The sequence below is a fragment of the Myotis davidii genome, unplaced genomic scaffold (assembly GCF_000327345.1).
Source record: "Myotis davidii unplaced genomic scaffold, ASM32734v1 scaffold622, whole genome shotgun sequence".
Lineage (NCBI taxonomy): Eukaryota > Metazoa > Chordata > Mammalia > Chiroptera > Vespertilionidae > Myotis > Myotis davidii.
Window position 1 is genome coordinate 1,615,325 of NW_006293532.1, and position 17,961 is coordinate 1,633,285.

Sequence of the window (17,961 nt, forward strand, 5' to 3'; positions counted from 1 at the left end):
AGGCCAAATGCCACCTGCCCGGGGCCAGAGTGACTGGCTGCAAAGTTCCCGACAAATACAAGAGAAGTAGCCCGCTTTGCTGAGAAACAAGTCAGCACTCTGATCCCCGTTCCTTTATTTGCAGGCCTCATTAATATAACATCCCCGCAACACACCGCTAACGGGGGATGGTGTCAAGATGAATAATGGAGTTACTCTGCTGAGATAACAATTAGGTTTTGAATGTTCTATCAGCTAAGACAGAGGCAGCCAGGATTCATGTCGGGTAGGAGAGCTGGCACCACCAGGGCTATAGATTCCTGCAGAGCCATCAGCTGGGCTCTCGCCCACCGTGAAGAGTGTGCACACCCGCACGCATGCACACACACACACACACACACACACACACCCCAAGTTGGAAAAGACTGTGACAGTGTGCTATCTTGGATGAGCATCAGGTGTCTTTGGGATCCAGGGTGGGATCAGCATTTGCAGGCACAATGCTGCCATCACTGCTCTCTATGGTTAGGGAAGCTCTAAGCAACAGGAAAGGAATAAGTCAGGAGGAGATGAGCCTTGTCCTCACAGACTTGTCTTGATTGCGGGCTGCTGGAGCTCTGCTCCACAATGTGACCTGAGTCCCCACCAAGAACACCACCAGAGGCTCACCTGCATAGACCCAGAGCCACTTGCCCTGGCTGGTGTGGCTCAGTCGGTTGGAGCATCATCCCCTACACCAAAAGGTGGCGGCTTCGATTCCCAGTCAGAACACAGACCCAGGATGTGGGTTCAGTACTGGGTCAGGGTGTGTGTGTCAGACAGCCAATCCATGTTTCTCGCTCACATCGATGTTCCCTCCCTTCCTCACTCTTTTTTTTCCCTTCCTCTCTCTAGAATCAATTTTTTTAAAAAGAGCCATTTTTCCTCTGGACTTTAGCTAGCCCAGATTCTGCCCGATTTCTTACTCATAAAATAATAATGAGAAAAATAGTTAACTGAGAGTCACTGAATGCTTAACCTGGCGCCTAGCATGGAGCTTAGCACCTCAGGCATGTTAACTCATTCAGACCTGACAGTAACTTTTAGGAGGTTGAGCTGTTATAATTGCCAGCCCCATCGGACAGGTGAGGAGAGCAAGGCTCTGTGAGGTGTGGTAACTCCCTTGAATTCACTGCTAGTAAGTTTTAGGACTGGGACTTACCCCTCAGCTACTTGATGCTAGAGCCCCGCCTTTGACCAGTAGACCATCCTCAACCCCTCTCCCGGGCTCACTTAGGCAAATGGAACTCTCACCACAGGGCTGGAGGCAGGGAAGGTGCTGTCCTCTGGCATCAGCCCGCTGCAGGGATGGGGAGAAAGCCAGTGCCCACTCCCAGGGAGAGGTGCTGGGGGTAGGGAGGGAAGACATTCACAGGGACAGGGGCAGAGAGGAGGCAGGAGGGAAGCTGAGAAGTTTGGAGAGATCTCGGTGACCAGCAAAGCCAAACTCAGAGCTTGGAAAGCAGCAAGCTTGGCCTTAGCTGAGGGAGGGGACGGGGGCCTGAGGAGAGGGAACCCACGGGCAGATCAGCTTGAGTTGACCCGGGGTCTGCCCCAGGGTGGGATGATGGCCAGCTCAGGCACTGTTGTGCGAAGGCTGAAAGCACAGGTTAGATGGGCCTAGCTGGGCTCTGCCATTCCCTGTGCAACCTTGAGCAAGTTACTGAACCTCTCTGGACCACTATTCCCCATCTATACAATAGCAATCATAATAGTCCCTCCCTCCAAGCTTGTTTGGAGCGCATCGTGGTATAAAATATGTAAAGCCCTTGGCACAATTCCTGGCTCATGGTAAGTACTTAATAAGTGCAAAGCCGGCCGTCATCATTAGCAGAATCTTTAATGACCTGGAGTGGATGCCGGATTCTGTCTTTTCTCACTGTGTCTATCAGACAAGAGATGCAACCAGAGGAAGATGGGTTCCAGGATGGGAGCTGGGCTTTGTGAGGCGCCCACCAAGAAGGGGCTCCCCTCTGACCCCTTAAGCCCGGACCCAGCAGGAGGTCCCCACTCCACCCCTGCAAGGCTCCCAAGCCCCAGGAATGGCCCACCCCACACTCCCCAGGCTGCGGAGCCTCTGGCCATGGCACCTCCCTCACCACTCCCTGGTGCAGCCCCTGGGAGCTCTCCAGCTGTAATTAACCGGCTGCATCTGTGCTGGCCTAGGGCGCTGGGTGGCACAGTTCCCTCCAAACTGCTCCATGAGAATCAGGGTGAGTGCAGCACCATGGGAACTGGTTTCCAGGTCACAGCACCCACGGTGGAAACACGCATGACACAGTCTGGCAGGAACACAGATTCGGCCGCGGTGCGGGGCAGGGCTCAGCTGGGCTGGGCTGCGGGCAGTGGGGTGGGGACGTGGCTCTCCAAACCAGAGGTGTTGGGAGGCTTTGAGTGTGAGAGGACCCAGCAGGACACAGGACTGTCCAAGTTAGTCCCCTGCCATCAGCACACGCCAGCCTCACCCCATATCCTCTGGCTGAAGATGAGCAGATGAAGAAGTACTCGGCCAGGACTCAGACTAACTAACCCCTTTATACCCAGGCCTGGTCAGTGACTGCTTCTCAGACGGGGTTTAGGGCTGCTGAACTCAGCCCTTCGCCCTAATGCTTTCCCACATTTTCCTTCCGAATCCTGCAAATAGACAAACACTTTATAGCCTACAACCAGTTAAAAGGCCAGTACTCTTAAGGCAAGGTAATAACCCGAACCTAATGTCCCATTAAAATGCAAATAAAGCTTTCTTTAGGGAGGAGAGACTAGCAGGGTGAGAAGTGCCTAAAACGGGTGAAGGAAGCCCAGAGAGAAAAGAAAGAAAGGGGAAGGAGACCAAGCGGCTACTCTGGCCCTCGGATTTGCGCAGGACCGGCCTGGGGAATGTCTGCGTGACAAGGGAAGGCAGTCCTGGGCACAAGCCTATCTGGGGTCACTACCCTCTCCGAGGACGCACGGGAACCCGAGGTCCAAAGACCAGCATCTGCAATGATCAAAGGGCTTAGAAAACAAGATGTCCCGACAGAAGGCTGAGAGAATCGCAGCAGCGAAGGCCAGGGGTGACAGATTGGCCGTCCTCAGTGTCTGAAAGATGTTTGATGAGGAGGCAGCTGCTAAGTCGTCCGTTCGATGCGGAATCACAGCGGAAACTGGCTTACATGAAAGCCGGGGGGATGCAGAAAGAGCGTCCTGATGGTTCCACGTGGAGAAGCAGCAGCATCCCCAGCCACGCTGGGCACCTCCATGCTCCCAGCCTTCATGAAAGGGCAGTTTGTTCCAGAATCCGGTCCAGACCAGCACTTCCCAGTCACAAGAGCTGGGGATGTCTGTCAAGGCAGCGCGCTGAGTATTAGGCTGCTAAGCTAAAGTGAGAGGGTCCCTGTCCCAAGATAGTGATCGACTCGATGAGGAAAAAGCAGTTACAGTCCCTGTGGGCTCGGCTGTCCGGGACCTTCGCAGAGGGCAGCGGGCTGTAGGAGAAGGTGCTGCCAACCCTGCCCCAGGGAGTCGGAGAAAGCCGCTTCCTGGGCATGTCAAATGCACATGGGCGTTAGCTGTCTAGCCGTGGGGACCCAGAGCTCAGGGAGGTGGGGGGGGGTCCCCAGAAGAGCCAGCACAGAACCCAGGGGAGACCGTCAGTGCCCCCTGCACCCCACTCAGCAACAGCAGCTGCTTCTGGGATGTGCCTGACTTGGGCTCTGACTTCCGAGGACCACAGAGAATTTAAATAGTCTCTGGTCCACATGATAATAGGTTACAGAGCACGGGGCTGAAATGAGTCAATATCTAAAGATCTTCCAGCTGATTTCACAGGTTTTCAGCTTCCTTCTCCCTCTCTCCACGCCCTCAGCCACTACACACACACACACACACACACACACACACACACTCAGCCCAAACTGCCAAACCACTTGTTTGTGTGGATGTCTCATTCAGAATTACTGAATTACTTAAAATAATCCATTGCATTTATTGTGAAGGTCAGTGCCTACCCCAGAACGGCCACTAGCCAAGGGAAAAGACGTGGTGAGAGAAGGACGGGAGGAAGGGATGTGGACCATTTTAGACAGGACCAGTGTCTTCCCAAATTTATTCCAGGAGAAAAGGTGATGCATGGCTCAGACTATGCTTCTGTGCAGGGCCCAGAATCCACCAAAACCTAGGCCCTGCCCTCAGCACCCCAGCCACTCCCTGCCCAAGCCCAGGCTGCAGGCCACCTCCCAGGCTTTCTCCAGTCAACCTAGGGCACCTCTTCCCACCTGGGCCACCCCAGCATCTAGGTTATGTGCGTCTGGTCCACGTGTCCTCCTTCCAGATCAGAAGGAAGAGCCCCACCCGCTAAAGCTCCTGACCAACACCGCCACCCCGTGGTTTTGTGATCTAGGAAGGCACAGGTATGGGGGAACACAAGGAAGGAAATGGCCCCTTTTCAAGGCCTGCTCTCCAATCCACCACTGCATCACGGACTTTCCAACATCCCTGTGAGGCGAGCATCACTGTCCATTTTCTGATAAGGACACAGGGATGGAAGGTCACATAGCCCACACGTGTCGGAGCTGGAATTCAAACTCAAGTCTATCTGACGCCAAAGACCACTCTTCCTGCTACAGACACTGCCTGAGCATTGGATGGTCTCTCTCTATCCCGGCCATATCTTCTCCCCTGTCAGTGGGGAAATCTGTATAACTCCACCTGCCCCCTCACCTTCACTTCTCCCTTCTGCTGTAGCCCAACACCTTCCTGATCTGCAAGGCAGAAGGCAAGGCCTTCCTTGGAGTTCTATAAGCAGTACCTGGGACTCCAGCAACTTAACCTCTTTTTAGACCGGGTTGGATGGGCAAGACTTTGCTCCTGAGAGAAACAAGCTTTGTGAGTGCTACACTGGGTGCTTTGCAATCTAATGCTGCTTTAAAAATTATATATAATTGATTTCAGAGAGGAAGGAAGGGGGAGAGAGAGACAGAAACATCAATGATGACAATCATCAGTTCACTGCCTCCTGCATGTCCCCTACTGGGCATCAAGCCTGCAACTCAGGCGTGTGCCCTGACCAGGAATCAAACTGTGACCTGCTTCATAGGCCAGTGCTCAACCACTGAGCCCCATGGGCCGGGCTCTAATGCTGCTTTTAAGAAAAGAGCCTTAGGATTAGTCTCCAGGGTGGGCTTGGGACACTGCAGCTGCCTGGTCTGAGGGGGTGTCCTGAGGGATCCTGCTCACTCCCTCTCTGGAGAATAGATCCTTTCTCATCAAGCCTCCCCTCTGTAGCATCTCCCCAATACCTGGTGCTGAGGCGAAATAGGAAAGCAGGATGCCTGCGTTTTTACCACCCCAGCCACTGCACAGATATCAAGGCCCTTACACTCATTCTCATGTGGAAGCCTTCAGATAGCAAGGGATGTGTCCGACAGGATACCTTCCTGTCCCTTTGCACTCTGAGCCCAGAGCGCCACCTGACTCTCTCTGATTTGTAAGCAAGGGGAGAGCAATGACATGAGCAAAGGCCCAGAAATTTTAAAGTGCATGTGTGTATGAGAATCACTGGTATCTGGGGGGACATAGTACAGGACACATAGTACAGGATGGCAGATGTGGATGATGTCACAAAGGTCAGAACCTGAAGAACCGGCACCGACAGGTTTTTAAAGCAGCTAGTAACCTGGGCAAGTGTGTGTTCATGAAGGTCAGACCTAAGGGAGGAACATGGGGTTCTGGCTGTTAGCATGGGTGAGAGGTGGTAGAGCCCTGCTTATCACCTGGTCTGGAGCACAGAGCAGAGCACAGATTCAAAAAATACCTGGAGTAAGAACTGGTCATGCCCGCCGACAATATGCATTACGCATGGGAGGTGAGAGAAGGGAAACAGTTGAAAATGCAAGACTCCTGGCTGGGTGCACAGTGATTCCGTTAACCTTGAAAGAGAATCTGGGAGGATAATGAGGTTAGAGGTGGAAGGAGAAAAAATTAAGAGTTCATTTTTAGACCTGGTGAAATGTGAGGTGCCTGCGGGACACACAGTGGAAATGGAGGTGTCCAATAGCAATTGGATATATGGATGTGGAGCTCGAGAGGCAGGTCTGAGCCAACAATATAGATTTGAAAGTCATCAGTAATGGAGGCACTGGGAATTCTCTTGCAAATCAAATGCTCACCACCTCACCTATGTTTTGGAAATCCAGACTTTTACCCATCAGTTTCGTTTTAATCAAGGAAGATGTGAGCCCCAGGGCATGATGGATGCTGAATGCTTCCGCCCCCTACCCCAGGTGCTGGCCGCAAGCACATAGCATGTCACATAGCACACAGCGTGTGCCCTGTAGGGAAGAAGACCCACATGGCCCCAGCATTCCCTGGGTGCTTCCCAATGACTCAGAAGGACTCTGGTTCTCCAGGTTTGCATTCCCAAAGCTGGTCACTGGCTTAGAAAAGATCAGGCTGATGTCTCTACGCCCCAAACTATCTACCTCTTCAACATGTGTCTTCATGCCAAGATCATAACACTTGCTCATGATTTTTTTTTAAGTCTTCCTTCACTGCACAGTATAAGCTGGCTTACGCTTCTGAGCAGCTCAGTGCCCATGACCATGTCCCTGACCCTGACCCTGAGGTGTGAGCAGGGGATACTAAACGACTTGCCAGCAGGAGGAAGCTGCCCCATGGAACCCGCCAACACTCCTGCCTCCTCACAATACAATCCCTACATGCTACCTGCAAGACGAAAATATTTTTAGTCTTTCCAGAAAGATTTCATTTCACAGTTTTTCTGAAAGGTTGTAATTAACTGCAGTGAGCAAAAGAATGCATTTTTAAAAATAAAAGTGGGGGAAGGAGAGTGAACCAATCACCACAGGTTTGTCAATTGCTTTTAGTAGGTGGGTTCCTGCATCCAGGTGGCTGTGGGAGGGGGAGAGGGGCCAGCTGAGCTCATTCCAAGTGGATCGAAGGAAAGCCAGCCAAGTGCTCAAGCTTGCTGAGAGCAAATGCCTTCCAACAGAGGCTCCTGCATGGGGCATGGGAGCAGCCCCTTCCCCGGTCCTCATTGCCCAGGGTCCATCTTGCAGTCCAGGAGGCCCGGGGACCTGAGACACTGCCAGGGGAGAGTGGGAGAGCCAAGACTGAGTATTGCTTATTTTTAGCATCCCAGGGACAGAAAAGCTGTGGGCCACGGTTCCTCATGCCAGCGCTTTTCTCTCCAAATTGTCCTGCCTTCCCCCGACACTCGCGCCAGCACTCAGAGATGCCTGTGTGCCCCTCCACTCTCCCTCCATTGATTCATTTCATGAATCTTCTTGGTTTTATTCATAAGGTGGGATGTTTTATTCCCATGAAAGGGAGTCAGAGCCATAGACAAGGTGACTTAGGTGAAATGAGTCCCCGGATGAGATGAGTTCAGGGCCTGGGCTGACAAGGAAGGAAGGAGGCTGCATCATATAAGGCCTACAGGCGATGGCGGGGGAGGGGAGGATGTCAGGAGGTCAGAGTGATCTCAGGTCCTGGTTGTGCAGCCCAATTACTGAGATCTCAGGCAGTGAGGGAGGAGGGATGGTGGTGGTCCCATCCCCAACATCTCTTCTCAGTCCACGATCACCTGGGGACTCGTGTTTGAATTGGTGGCAGAACTCACGGTGCCTGTATCACAGGAAGAGAGCAGGGCCCCTTAGGGAAGGCGGGAGGTGGAAGAGTTTCCAGAGCCTTCAACAGCATTTTCACCTGCATTCACCTGTCATCTGTGCCCGGACTCATCTGCCCACTGGCCACCCCACCAGCATGTAAGGGCATAAGGGCAAGCTCCCCAGAGGAACCTAAGGACAGAAGGGACCAAGGCTGCAGCCCTCTGCCCAGAGGCCTCATCCGGGAGAGTCTGGTGGACTCTTGGCCTTGACCAACCCCCTCCCTCTCTCCCCACCTTGCCTTTCCTGTGGTCGTGGAAGGAGCCCTGGACTTCCTTAGAGCTGTGCGTATAGGTTGTGTAAGCATCTTAGACTAAGATACCCAAGTCCCCTTCCAGTTCTGAAATTGCATGTTGCTGCTTAGGAGTGGGTTCTGGTCTGATGTCCTTCAGCTTCAGATGACTGTGGCCCATGGTGTGAACATATTCCTGGCATCCGTGGGATCTCTAAGAGCTGCATTCTTCCTGAGCCTGATCTCTCCCTAGACAGAAGTTTATGCCTTGGGAGAGCCTAATTCTGCTGTTCCCTTCCCTGTTGGGCCAGAGCAAAATGAGACAGTCATCATGTGGTGACTGGATTAAGAAATGAATCCATAAATAATCCTTACTCACAGGAAGCCAGCAAAATTTGGGAAATCCTAAAGTTATTATTATTGGGGGGGGGGGGGGAGGCTGTAGCATGCTCACAGGATTTTTTTTCCAGAACAGTGTAAAACACCCTCCCATCTTCGGTCATCCCTCTGCAGCTACCCTACTTCAGGCTCCTCTGGGGTCCCCCAGCTTTGCCTCGAATCCACTGAGTGCCTGGCATCAGCATCGTGTATGGCCGCCTTCATCTCTCCTTTCAAACATACGTTCCTTGAGGGCATATTTCCTGTGCATTCATCACTGTGTTCCCACGGAGTCCTGCACACAGGAGCGGCATTAGCAGCACCTCACAATTGCAAAGCCTCTTTGGTGTAGAGAATGCTCGCAAACACCTTCTGTTTGGTACTTGGGAGCTCCCGGGACGAGGCTGATAGAGATGACTCTCACAATCAGGCAACTGGTGAATTAGAGACATGTTCAAACAATGGTTCAAATGATGGTTTTATTCCTTGAGTCCAGTACTTTTTGGTTTCTGTTTAATAATTGGATGAATGAATGAGGTAATGACCGAACGACCGAGGAAGTAGTATAAAAAATATGGTGCCAACATCCTAGACAAGCTACAAAGTAGAGAAAACGCTCGCTGTTCACCCAGGTTCCAGATGTTCATCCAAGTCCCCGCGCCTCCCTCAGGAAGGCAGTGGAGGCTGCTGTCTGTACTCCTGAGGACGAAGGCTTGCTAATCCCATTTCCCTCCCACAGATTTTGACAGTGTCTGGACCACCCGAAGGAGGGACTCGAGTGACCATCCACGGCGTGAACCTGGGTCTGGACTTCTCCGAGATCGCCCATCACGTGCAGGTGGCTGGGGTGCCCTGCACACCCCTGCCCGGGGAGTACATCATCGCTGAGCAGTGAGTCCGGTCTGCTCTGGCCTGCCCCTTCCCAGGGGAGCTTCTGGGTGGGCGGAGACTCCCCTCCACCCCCCTTTCTCTGAGGCTTTTCCAAGAGTCATTTCCCATCTCCCTTCTCCCGTGGACCCTGCGCCCAGAAGTCCACCCAGGGCCCTGTCCTTTCCCACCTCCATTCTCAGAAGGTCATAGTCCATTCTCTTCCCTGTCCCCTGGCTCCTCTGGCATCAGGGATCCCTGTGCAATGCTGCCCCTCCTTCAGTGTCCCCCTGCCCAGCTGGCATGACTGAGTCAGTTCCCAGCCAGCCCAGGCTCCGCCTCTTCCCGGCCCCTCCCCGCCAGGCCCCATTGGAATGCATTCCGCAAGGTGGGCTGTGGGCAACAATTTGTTTGGCTCCTGGGGCTCTGACAGCAGCTTAATCCGAGCAGGGCCTCCGCCGGAGCAAATTCATTTATTTCACTAAGAGAAATGTCAGCTGGAAATTAGAAAATAGGCATGTCGCAGCGGACAGGCGATCGGGGCTCCACGAGTGACATATGTTCCAATCTGGGTGTTCACTTGGCAGTGGCGGCCACTGTGGAGTTGGTGGGCAGGAGGCGGGCATGAAGCGGGGGCGGGAGGGTACAAGGAGGGGTGCCTCCCCTTCAAAGGAGAAAAGGCGGGGAGCAGCCAGATCACTCTGCATCATTGGTCACATAAAGTCTGGTCAGGTCGCCCTCATTCCTCAGAGAACACAGCCCTGCCTGGGTTCTCAGAGCACGGCTTGGGGATGGGGCTTCTCCCCCTAAGCTTTGCCCCCTGCAGCCTCAGGTCCTCCCTCTGACCCCCACCCCCAGAACCAAGCTTTAGTAGCAACCATAAAAGTGGCACCAGCGACCATAAAAATGGCATCACTTTCTTCCATCAGCACTTGGACAGTCTCACCGATTATTTCATTTTTCATTGGTCAAGACTTTGCGAGGTACATACCATTATCGTCATTTTACAAAACATGAGAGGAGTGAAAACCCATCCCGTTCGCTCAGAGTACAAGTGGCCGAGGCAGAGCGGGGCCTGGAGTCTTCCCTTCCTGACGAGCTATGGGGTGGACTCGGGTGAGAGTGGCCTGGAAATCTCATGATGCATCACGAAGTGGCTTCCAGGTTCGGGGGCCTTGATCCCAGTGCAGCCCAGGGCTGGGTCAGGGCAAGAGGGTGAACTCCCACGCTCCGAGGCTGAGTGGGACACCTGCCCTTAGGGGAGAAGGAGCCTGTGGGATCCTTCCCCGGCAACCTTAGCCCTGCGAGGAGAGCGTTTCGGGAAAGGCTGGCAGGGTCTGTAGGAAGAGAGGAGGGAGGGGAAAGGGACGTGACTTAGTAGCACTTCTGAGCCAGGAGAGGAGGGGACAGCTGTGGGCAGGAGCCAGGCCGGCCTGAGAGATCCTCACAGTCAAGGGCTTTACAGGGGCCAGTGCCCTGCCAGGCTGAACTAGCCCCTCGGTCTCACTGACCCAAATCCCTGGGGCGTCCAGGCCCTGCCTTGTGCCTCTAGACATGAGCTAAGTCTCCAGCTTGGGGAGATGCCACGGGAAAGGGCTTGGGTGGGTGAGGGGTATGGCTTTGAGGTGAGAAGAGCTTGGGCAGCGGGACATGGAGGTGCCATGAGGTTTGGGATGCAAAGGTGTTCTGAGTCCTGGCTGCTCCCCTGCCCAGCCCCGAGACCTTAGCCATCTGTCCGGTCTCCTGACCATCATCGGCCTCATGGAAACCATGATGCCTGCTGCACGGGTTTTAAGGAAAATTCAGTAAGATGAGAACACGGGGACTATAACATGCCCTACGAATGTAAGAAAGTTTTATCTATGAAATCAAATGCTCTGCATTCACTCAGGGCCACGGGGAAGACAGTCCTGATGGGAACTGGAAGGAGCCCGGGAAGGAGAATGGACCAGGGCTCCCTGCCAAGGCTGGTGGTCGCCCTAGAAAACCACCACCACCGCCTCAGGGCACAGGGCAGGCCGCAGGGGTGGGCCCGCCCGGCGCCTCAGCGGGATGCAACCCTGGTTTCCAGCCGTGCCAGGCTCATCACTGCTCTCGAGGTTTCAGAGTTTGTTAACATCATTAAAGCCTCCATCCCGGGCAGGGAGCAGCAGGCACAATCGTTACAGATGTCTGCGAGAGATGGATTTGGCTCACTGTGCACGGTGCAGAGTCCTGGCTTCGGGCAGGATTAGCAGGCACGGTAATGGCTCACCAGATGCTGGTGCCTGCCATCTATCACTCAGCAATTAGGTTAATGTTGGTTAAAGGGCCCCGCTTAGTCCTACGGTCGGCACCCCACAGGACTGCGGGGGCCGGAGGATCCTACCACAGGGCGTTTTCCGGGCAGTGGGATGCAGGTTGAGGCTGCAAATGAGCCGGTCCTGGGACGGGGGCTCTGTGTGATCGGCACTCAGCTCCGGGGCTCAGACCACCTCCCTCCTATCTGCGGCACCTGTGAACTCAGCCACAGCTGGATGCGTGTTGGATGACTGTGCCCCCCACCCCCAGGTGCACAGTGCTGGGCTGAAAACTATCGCCTCTGCCAATTTAAGGGAGGTGGTCGGGTGGGTGTGAGGGCACTAGCAGGGAGTCAGGAGTTGAGCTGTTGATGAGCTAGGAGACTTTGAGCAAGTGACTTTGCTCTCTGGTCCTCAAATGTCTCATCTGGAAAATGGGTAGGTAGACATAGATGGTCCCTACAGTCACGTCTGTGGTCCTTAGGATAGCAGAAGGAGTAACGTGTATGCCCCACGGGGCCTGCTCCTCCCACTATTAGAAAGCTCATTGGTGACACTAATGTGTCTCCAGAAATCCCTCCCAACCAGGAGGAGTCAAGCCTTCGAACGCTGGAGCTAAGTGACTGCTGGACAGGGATTTAGTCCAACTCCTCACTTTATCAGGAGAAAACATGGCCATCTGTTGTCTCCTAATGGCGCGTAGGGAGCCCAGAGCCACCAGGGACACTGGGAGGAGGCAGGGAAGGCAGGCGGCCTCCAGAAATCAAACCACAGGAGCTTGGCCCCCTGGTAAGGCCCGAAGGAGGAAGTGGTGCACACACCACTGCCTGTGGCCATGGACAGCCAGGAAGGCGGGGGCACAGGTAGTTAGCTCTCGGGGCTTTGGGACCCCAGCCAGGCCTTCCCTCCCCCACTCCTCTACCCACAGCAACCTCAACTCCACCCCAGCATGGCTGCCATGTTGACCCTGGCCCCTTCCCAACAGACACACAGGTCCTTCCATTAATCCCAGAGGCAGCGGAGTGGAGTGGTCAAAGGCATGAGCTTTGGAGCCGGCTGACGTGGACTTGAATAGGGCACTGCGGCTAACAGAGCTGTGGCTACAGTGAGTCACCGAGCACCTCGGAGCCTGAGTTTCATTGTCTATAAAAGGAGCTCATCAGACCCTCCCGGTAGGAGAGGCTGAGGACACGGGATCCTGTCCTACCCGGTGCCTGCCAGGTCACCACTCAGTCCAGGGGAGCTCCTGTTACTATGGAGACACAGAATCTACTTTGGCCGGACCCACACTCCTCATGATAACTTTCCCACTCCCGGCGGCTGCCCTTCCTTTCTCCTGGAACTGCCCCTGTCCCTGAGCTCAGAGAACAGCTACCTGCAACAGACACACTCCAGGAGGCAAGCCCTGGCTCCCAGGAAGGAAAAGGACGAGAGTTCGAGGGCACTGAGTTCTTCTACAACGCTGCCTGGTTCCTTAGGATTCTCACCTGTTTCTGAGACCGACCGACCCTTTTCCGCAGCCCACCGCCTCTCTCCCCGCTCACTCGCTGCAGTGGAACCTCATTCCACCGGTGGGAGAGGGTCAGCTGCAGCGGTCCAGCCCCCCCTGCCCAGCCCCTCACCCCCCACATCACCCCTTTCTAGGCGAGGCACTCAGAGCCGATGCAGCCATTCAGCCTTGGACACCTGGTCAGTGCCCATCTCCATGCATCCCCTTTCTCCCAGGTGTTTGACATGTGAGGCGTATCTTTTGGGACATGACCCCTGAGCAAAAAAAAAAAAAAAAAAAAAAAAGTTCTAGAAAAGGCAGAGTGCCCAGAGGTCCTGGCCCTTTGTTAACGTCATCCAGGCACAGCTGAAGCCGGTCTAGGCTTTGTCTTCTCCTAGACAGGCCCTGGGGTGGCCCAAGGAGGAACAGATATGCCCATGACCTTCACATATTCTCATGTTTCCTCTTGCCATGATATCAAGCCTGCCATGATTCCTTCCTCCTTTTCTTGAGAATCACTTTGGCAGATTGTCCAAGTGTGTGTGGGGGGGGGTGAGTGAGGGACAAGAAAGCCCTGATTGGAAGAGAGGGAAGGAGACATACCTGCCCCCTTCTCTTCTGTGCCTCTGGAGCTCCTGATGGTCTGCAGGGTGGCCCGGCCCCACACAGCAGCCAGCGCTAGGTCCAGGAGGCAGGTTGAGCGTGGCCACTCCACGCAGGTAGCAGCACTGAGATCACCACACACGGTGACATAAATTAGGCTTCTCCGATGCTCTGCTAATGAGGTTTGAGGAGACGGCTACGTGTAAAATACTAATTGATCATCGCTCTCATCTTCACTCTGGGTTCATAATTAACGTATTCATTCATAGAGAAAGGGACGGGAGAGTAGCCTTCCCAGTGATTCAGTTCTTGCTTGTTGAATCTAATATGCTAAACGTAGCCAGACAGTTATTGCATGTTAAGTAAATATTCACCAGGAGTGAAGTGCTTATTTGGGATTAACTGTGATGGAGGAAATGGAGATCCGCGCACGCCATGTGTGCGAGCATGCGGTATATTTGTTTAATGCAGGTTTTATTGCATCGGAATGAAATTTCGGTTTAGTTACCTTCCTTCCTAGAGAAGCGGTTGAGATAAGCATCGCTCCGTTAAACGCCGATCTTCCCCACCGGGCCAGGATAAGGCTGGGGATTAGTGCAGGGGGTGGGGGTTGGGGGGGTCTTTTACCGACTCCCCACTAAGCAAACCTACTAAGGGTGCCCGGCTGCTGCCTCCCCCAGCAGCTTCCTGCGTTCAGCCCTTGATTAAGTGGGAGTCCAGTGCCCGCCACTGTCCTAATGAACTCATCTGCCTCCCAGCCCTTCACCCGCGGCCACAGGACTCCACTCCTCCCGCTGTGCTCCGGGCTCCTGTTCTGGGCTCTCACTATCTCACCGGATTATCTCTTCTCTTTTGAAAACTCACTGCAGGAAGCAAACCACAATTGAATCAGTTCAGCAAATAGGCCCTCGCTCCCTCTTTTAGGGAGAGTTGCAGTGTTGGCTTGTCACATGGGAAAGAACATTCAATTGGGCAGAACCTCTCTGTTGGGCATTTGGTTTATTTCACAAATAGTGGGCAGCCACCCAGGGGTAGGCACTACACTAGGCACTGGGTACCACACGCTTGTTCAGAGAATTGGGCATTTTGGAGGCACACAGGGCTTTAGAGATGATCTCATCCAACCTCTCACTCCACAGATGAGACACGAAAGCCCAGAGAGGGAAAGCTGTTTTCTCAAGGTCACACAGCTCAGATGGGTGAGCAAGCTGCATCTTGGTTGGTTTAGCACTGTTGAAAGGCTGTGAGGAGTCATTCATTGTGACAGTGAGCAGCAAGGGCAGGGATGCCAGCTCTTGCCCGGCTTCTCACCGGAAGGTGTGCTTTCTTCTCAGGATCGTCTGTGAGATGGGCCATGCCCTCGTGGGGACCACGTCTGGGCCCGTGCGCCTGTGCATTGGCGAGTGCAAACCAGAGTTCATGACCAAGTCCCATCAACAGTACACCTTTGTGGTGAGTGCGGGGTTTAGTGCAGGCTCCCAGCAAGGGCACACTTCCTTCTGGACTCCTCCACACACCTCCTCCCAAGCCAGGCACCACTGCCAAGAGACCAGAAAAGGGAACTTCGGGCCTCACTTTGCAAGCCTGTCTTTCCGAGTGGGATGGGGGTATGACTAGGATTCTGTGAAGACTGGAGCCCAGCAGAGCCAAAGGTCAGAGTTCTAAACGTGACAAGATCAGGCCTTTCTTAGAATTCAGATCTTAGAAAGCACCTCCCAGGCTAGGGAGGGGTGGCCCTTTTCGATGGCGAAGTAGTATTTTCACGCCTAATTCGGCCTAATGAGGCCAGAGCGCCTGGAGGACCCAATTAAAAAGGTCTAGATTCACCTCAAGCTTTGTTTTGTACCGAGGATATTGTAAGTAGGAATTTGGCGGAGGCCCTTGAAATCCTGCAGGACCGTGTCTTTGTGTGGGAGCGCAGGAGTGGGGTGTACAAGCGAGTTGCTCTGTGTGTTGGTGTGGTTACACGCAAGTAAGCACACATTCACACCTGAAACCATCTCTCTGTGCTCAGGCAACAGGTAGCAAAACCACAAAGGCCTCCTTTAAGGTGCCTACTGAATCAATAATTTGCCTTTGGGCCCTTAAGTCCCTTTTCTGACACTTACCTACCTGGCTTCATTAAGAAGTATTAGCACCAGCAGGTGGGGGCAAACTAGCCTTGCTGAGAGTTTTGAAAAATCCCTAAACCACAAGATGCTGTTCTCTGCAGCATTTTTACTGCTTGTTGTCGGTTCTCCCGTCTCTGCCTTCCTGTCCCGGCATCTGCACCTTTTTCTTGTATTCTTGTCTCTCGGCCGGAGAGAACCTCGGCCTATCTGCCTCCAGCCTACCCCATCCTCCGCACAGGCAGACGGGTTCTTCTGTGAGAGGCAAGTGCAGAAACACCGGATGCAGAGAGAACTGCGGAATGCCAGAGCAGGGAGGAGCTGTAGAGACGCTTTAGCTCACCCTGCTCTCCACAGGGGAGCAAATGAAAGCCCAGGGCGATCCAGAGCCTTGCTTCAGGGCTCATTGCTACTGAGTGGCTAATGGGGACTAGTTCATGCCTGTGTAGTTGCTCAGTTAAATACACTTTCCACTCTGCCCCACCGCCCTCTGTAGAGGCAGAAGCAAATCCTTCTTGACTCAGGTCGGCTGCCTGATGACATTTCTTCTAAGCTTCAGGCTTAATTTTACAACTTAATGAACTTACTGAAAAGCGCCAGCCAGCGATGGGCCATCCATCCTCCTGGTGCAGGACGGGGAAGCCATGTCTAACATTCCCGTACAGCCCTCTGCACCAGGGACACTACCGTGTCCTTCACATGCTTAGGGAGGCATGGACAGATGTGCGTGGCCCTTAATGGAGGACTTTAGCCTCAGGGTGGCCCGATCCAGGCAGGGATGCTTTATCCAGCCCTATCGATTTTGTGCCAAAAAAATCAGTACAGGTTCTAGATAGAGAAGCATTTTCAAATTGTTCTCAATTTGTAAACTAATTGATAGATTAGTCAGTGTCACCTCTGCCTTCCCATCAATGTTATGGGCACGAGACTCCCTGGGGAGTTAATTAATTCCGAAGCATGACCTTTCTGTCTTCCCTGGACATGCCCGGAGCCTCTCAGAAAGGGTCTCAGCTCCGGGGGGGGTGGGGGGGGGAGTGTGTGGGATTCAAAAGGGCAGGAAAAGTACCTCCACTCAGAGCATGGACATGGTTCCTCCTTCTGTCCTTAAGTCTAGCCTGTGTCCGTCCCTTTGCACAAAACCTGAGCTGTGATCATTTCTCTGCTTCCTCCCAAAGAACCCTTCCGTGCTGTCCCTCAACCCCATCCGCGGCCCAGAGTCCGGAGGCACCATGGTGACCATCACGGGCCGTTATCTTGGAGCTGGGAGCAGCGTGGCTGTGTACCTGGGCAACCAGACCTGCGAGTTCTATGGGTGAGATGCGCTCGAAGGAGCACTGGGAGACTGTCCTTGTGTGGCCTGTGCATGCTCACACATGTGTGCACATGTTCCTGTGCATGTCTACACATATATATGCATTTGTATGCAGGTCCACACATATGTACACACGTTCTTGTGCATGTTCACACATATATACACATTTGTGTGCAGGCCCACACATATGTACACGCGTTCCTGTGCATGTTCACACATATATACACATTTGTGTGCAGGTCCACACATATGTACACACGTTACTGTGCATGTTCACACATATATATGCATTTGTGTGCAGGTTCACACATATGCACACATGGGCCTGTGCATGTTCACACATATAAACGCATTTGTGTGCAGGTTCACACATAATGCACACATGTTCCTGTGCATGTTCACACATAGGCCTGCCTGCCTCCATCCTATGTGCTGCATCCTTGACCCAAACACCATTCTGGTCACATAGCACTAGTCCGTTTAGACCTCATGAATCACAGGGCTGGGTGCTTCTAAATATAATGAGAAGTGAGAGCCCTGAGACTGCTGATGAGAAAGGCCCCCAGGAGCTGTCCCGTCACCATCAGGCCACACGTTCATTAGGTCCCCACTGTGGTTACTAGAGAAACATGGACATTGCATGGCCTCGGCCCTCAGCAAGCCAGACTCATCCTCAGGACATCTCTTAGGCCTAAAAAACTGAACACCTACTATTTGTCAAATACATTGAATGGGGGTGAGAGAATTCTTAAAGCATCCATGGATGATAACCCAACTTGCCCAGTATTTGATAATCTCCTCCTTGGACCATCAACTCCCTAAGGGCAAGAATTGAGTGTTCACTTTTCTGCATGGTAGGTGCTCAATGAATATTTATTTATTTATGTATGCATTTATATGTTTTTAAATATTTTTATTGATTTCAGAGAGAGAAAGAGAGAGGTAGAGAGAAATAGAAACATCAATGATGAGAGAGAATGATTGATTGGCTGTCTCCTGCACGTCCCTACT

At 53.2% G+C, this 17,961-nt stretch overlaps 1 protein-coding gene across 1 annotated transcript in view; it reads left to right on the plus strand.

Moving 5' to 3' along the window:
• The window catches only part of PLXNA2 (plexin A2), a 206,257-nt gene that overhangs the window by 151,760 nt on the left and 36,536 nt on the right, over positions 1-17,961 (plus strand). The window contains exons 12-14 of the mRNA XM_006767182.2: positions 9,032-9,183; positions 14,865-14,982; positions 16,814-16,950. Coding sequence (XP_006767245.1) covers positions 9,032-9,183; positions 14,865-14,982; positions 16,814-16,950 — 407 coding nt within the window. The remainder of the gene's footprint in view (positions 1-9,031; positions 9,184-14,864; positions 14,983-16,813; positions 16,951-17,961) is intronic.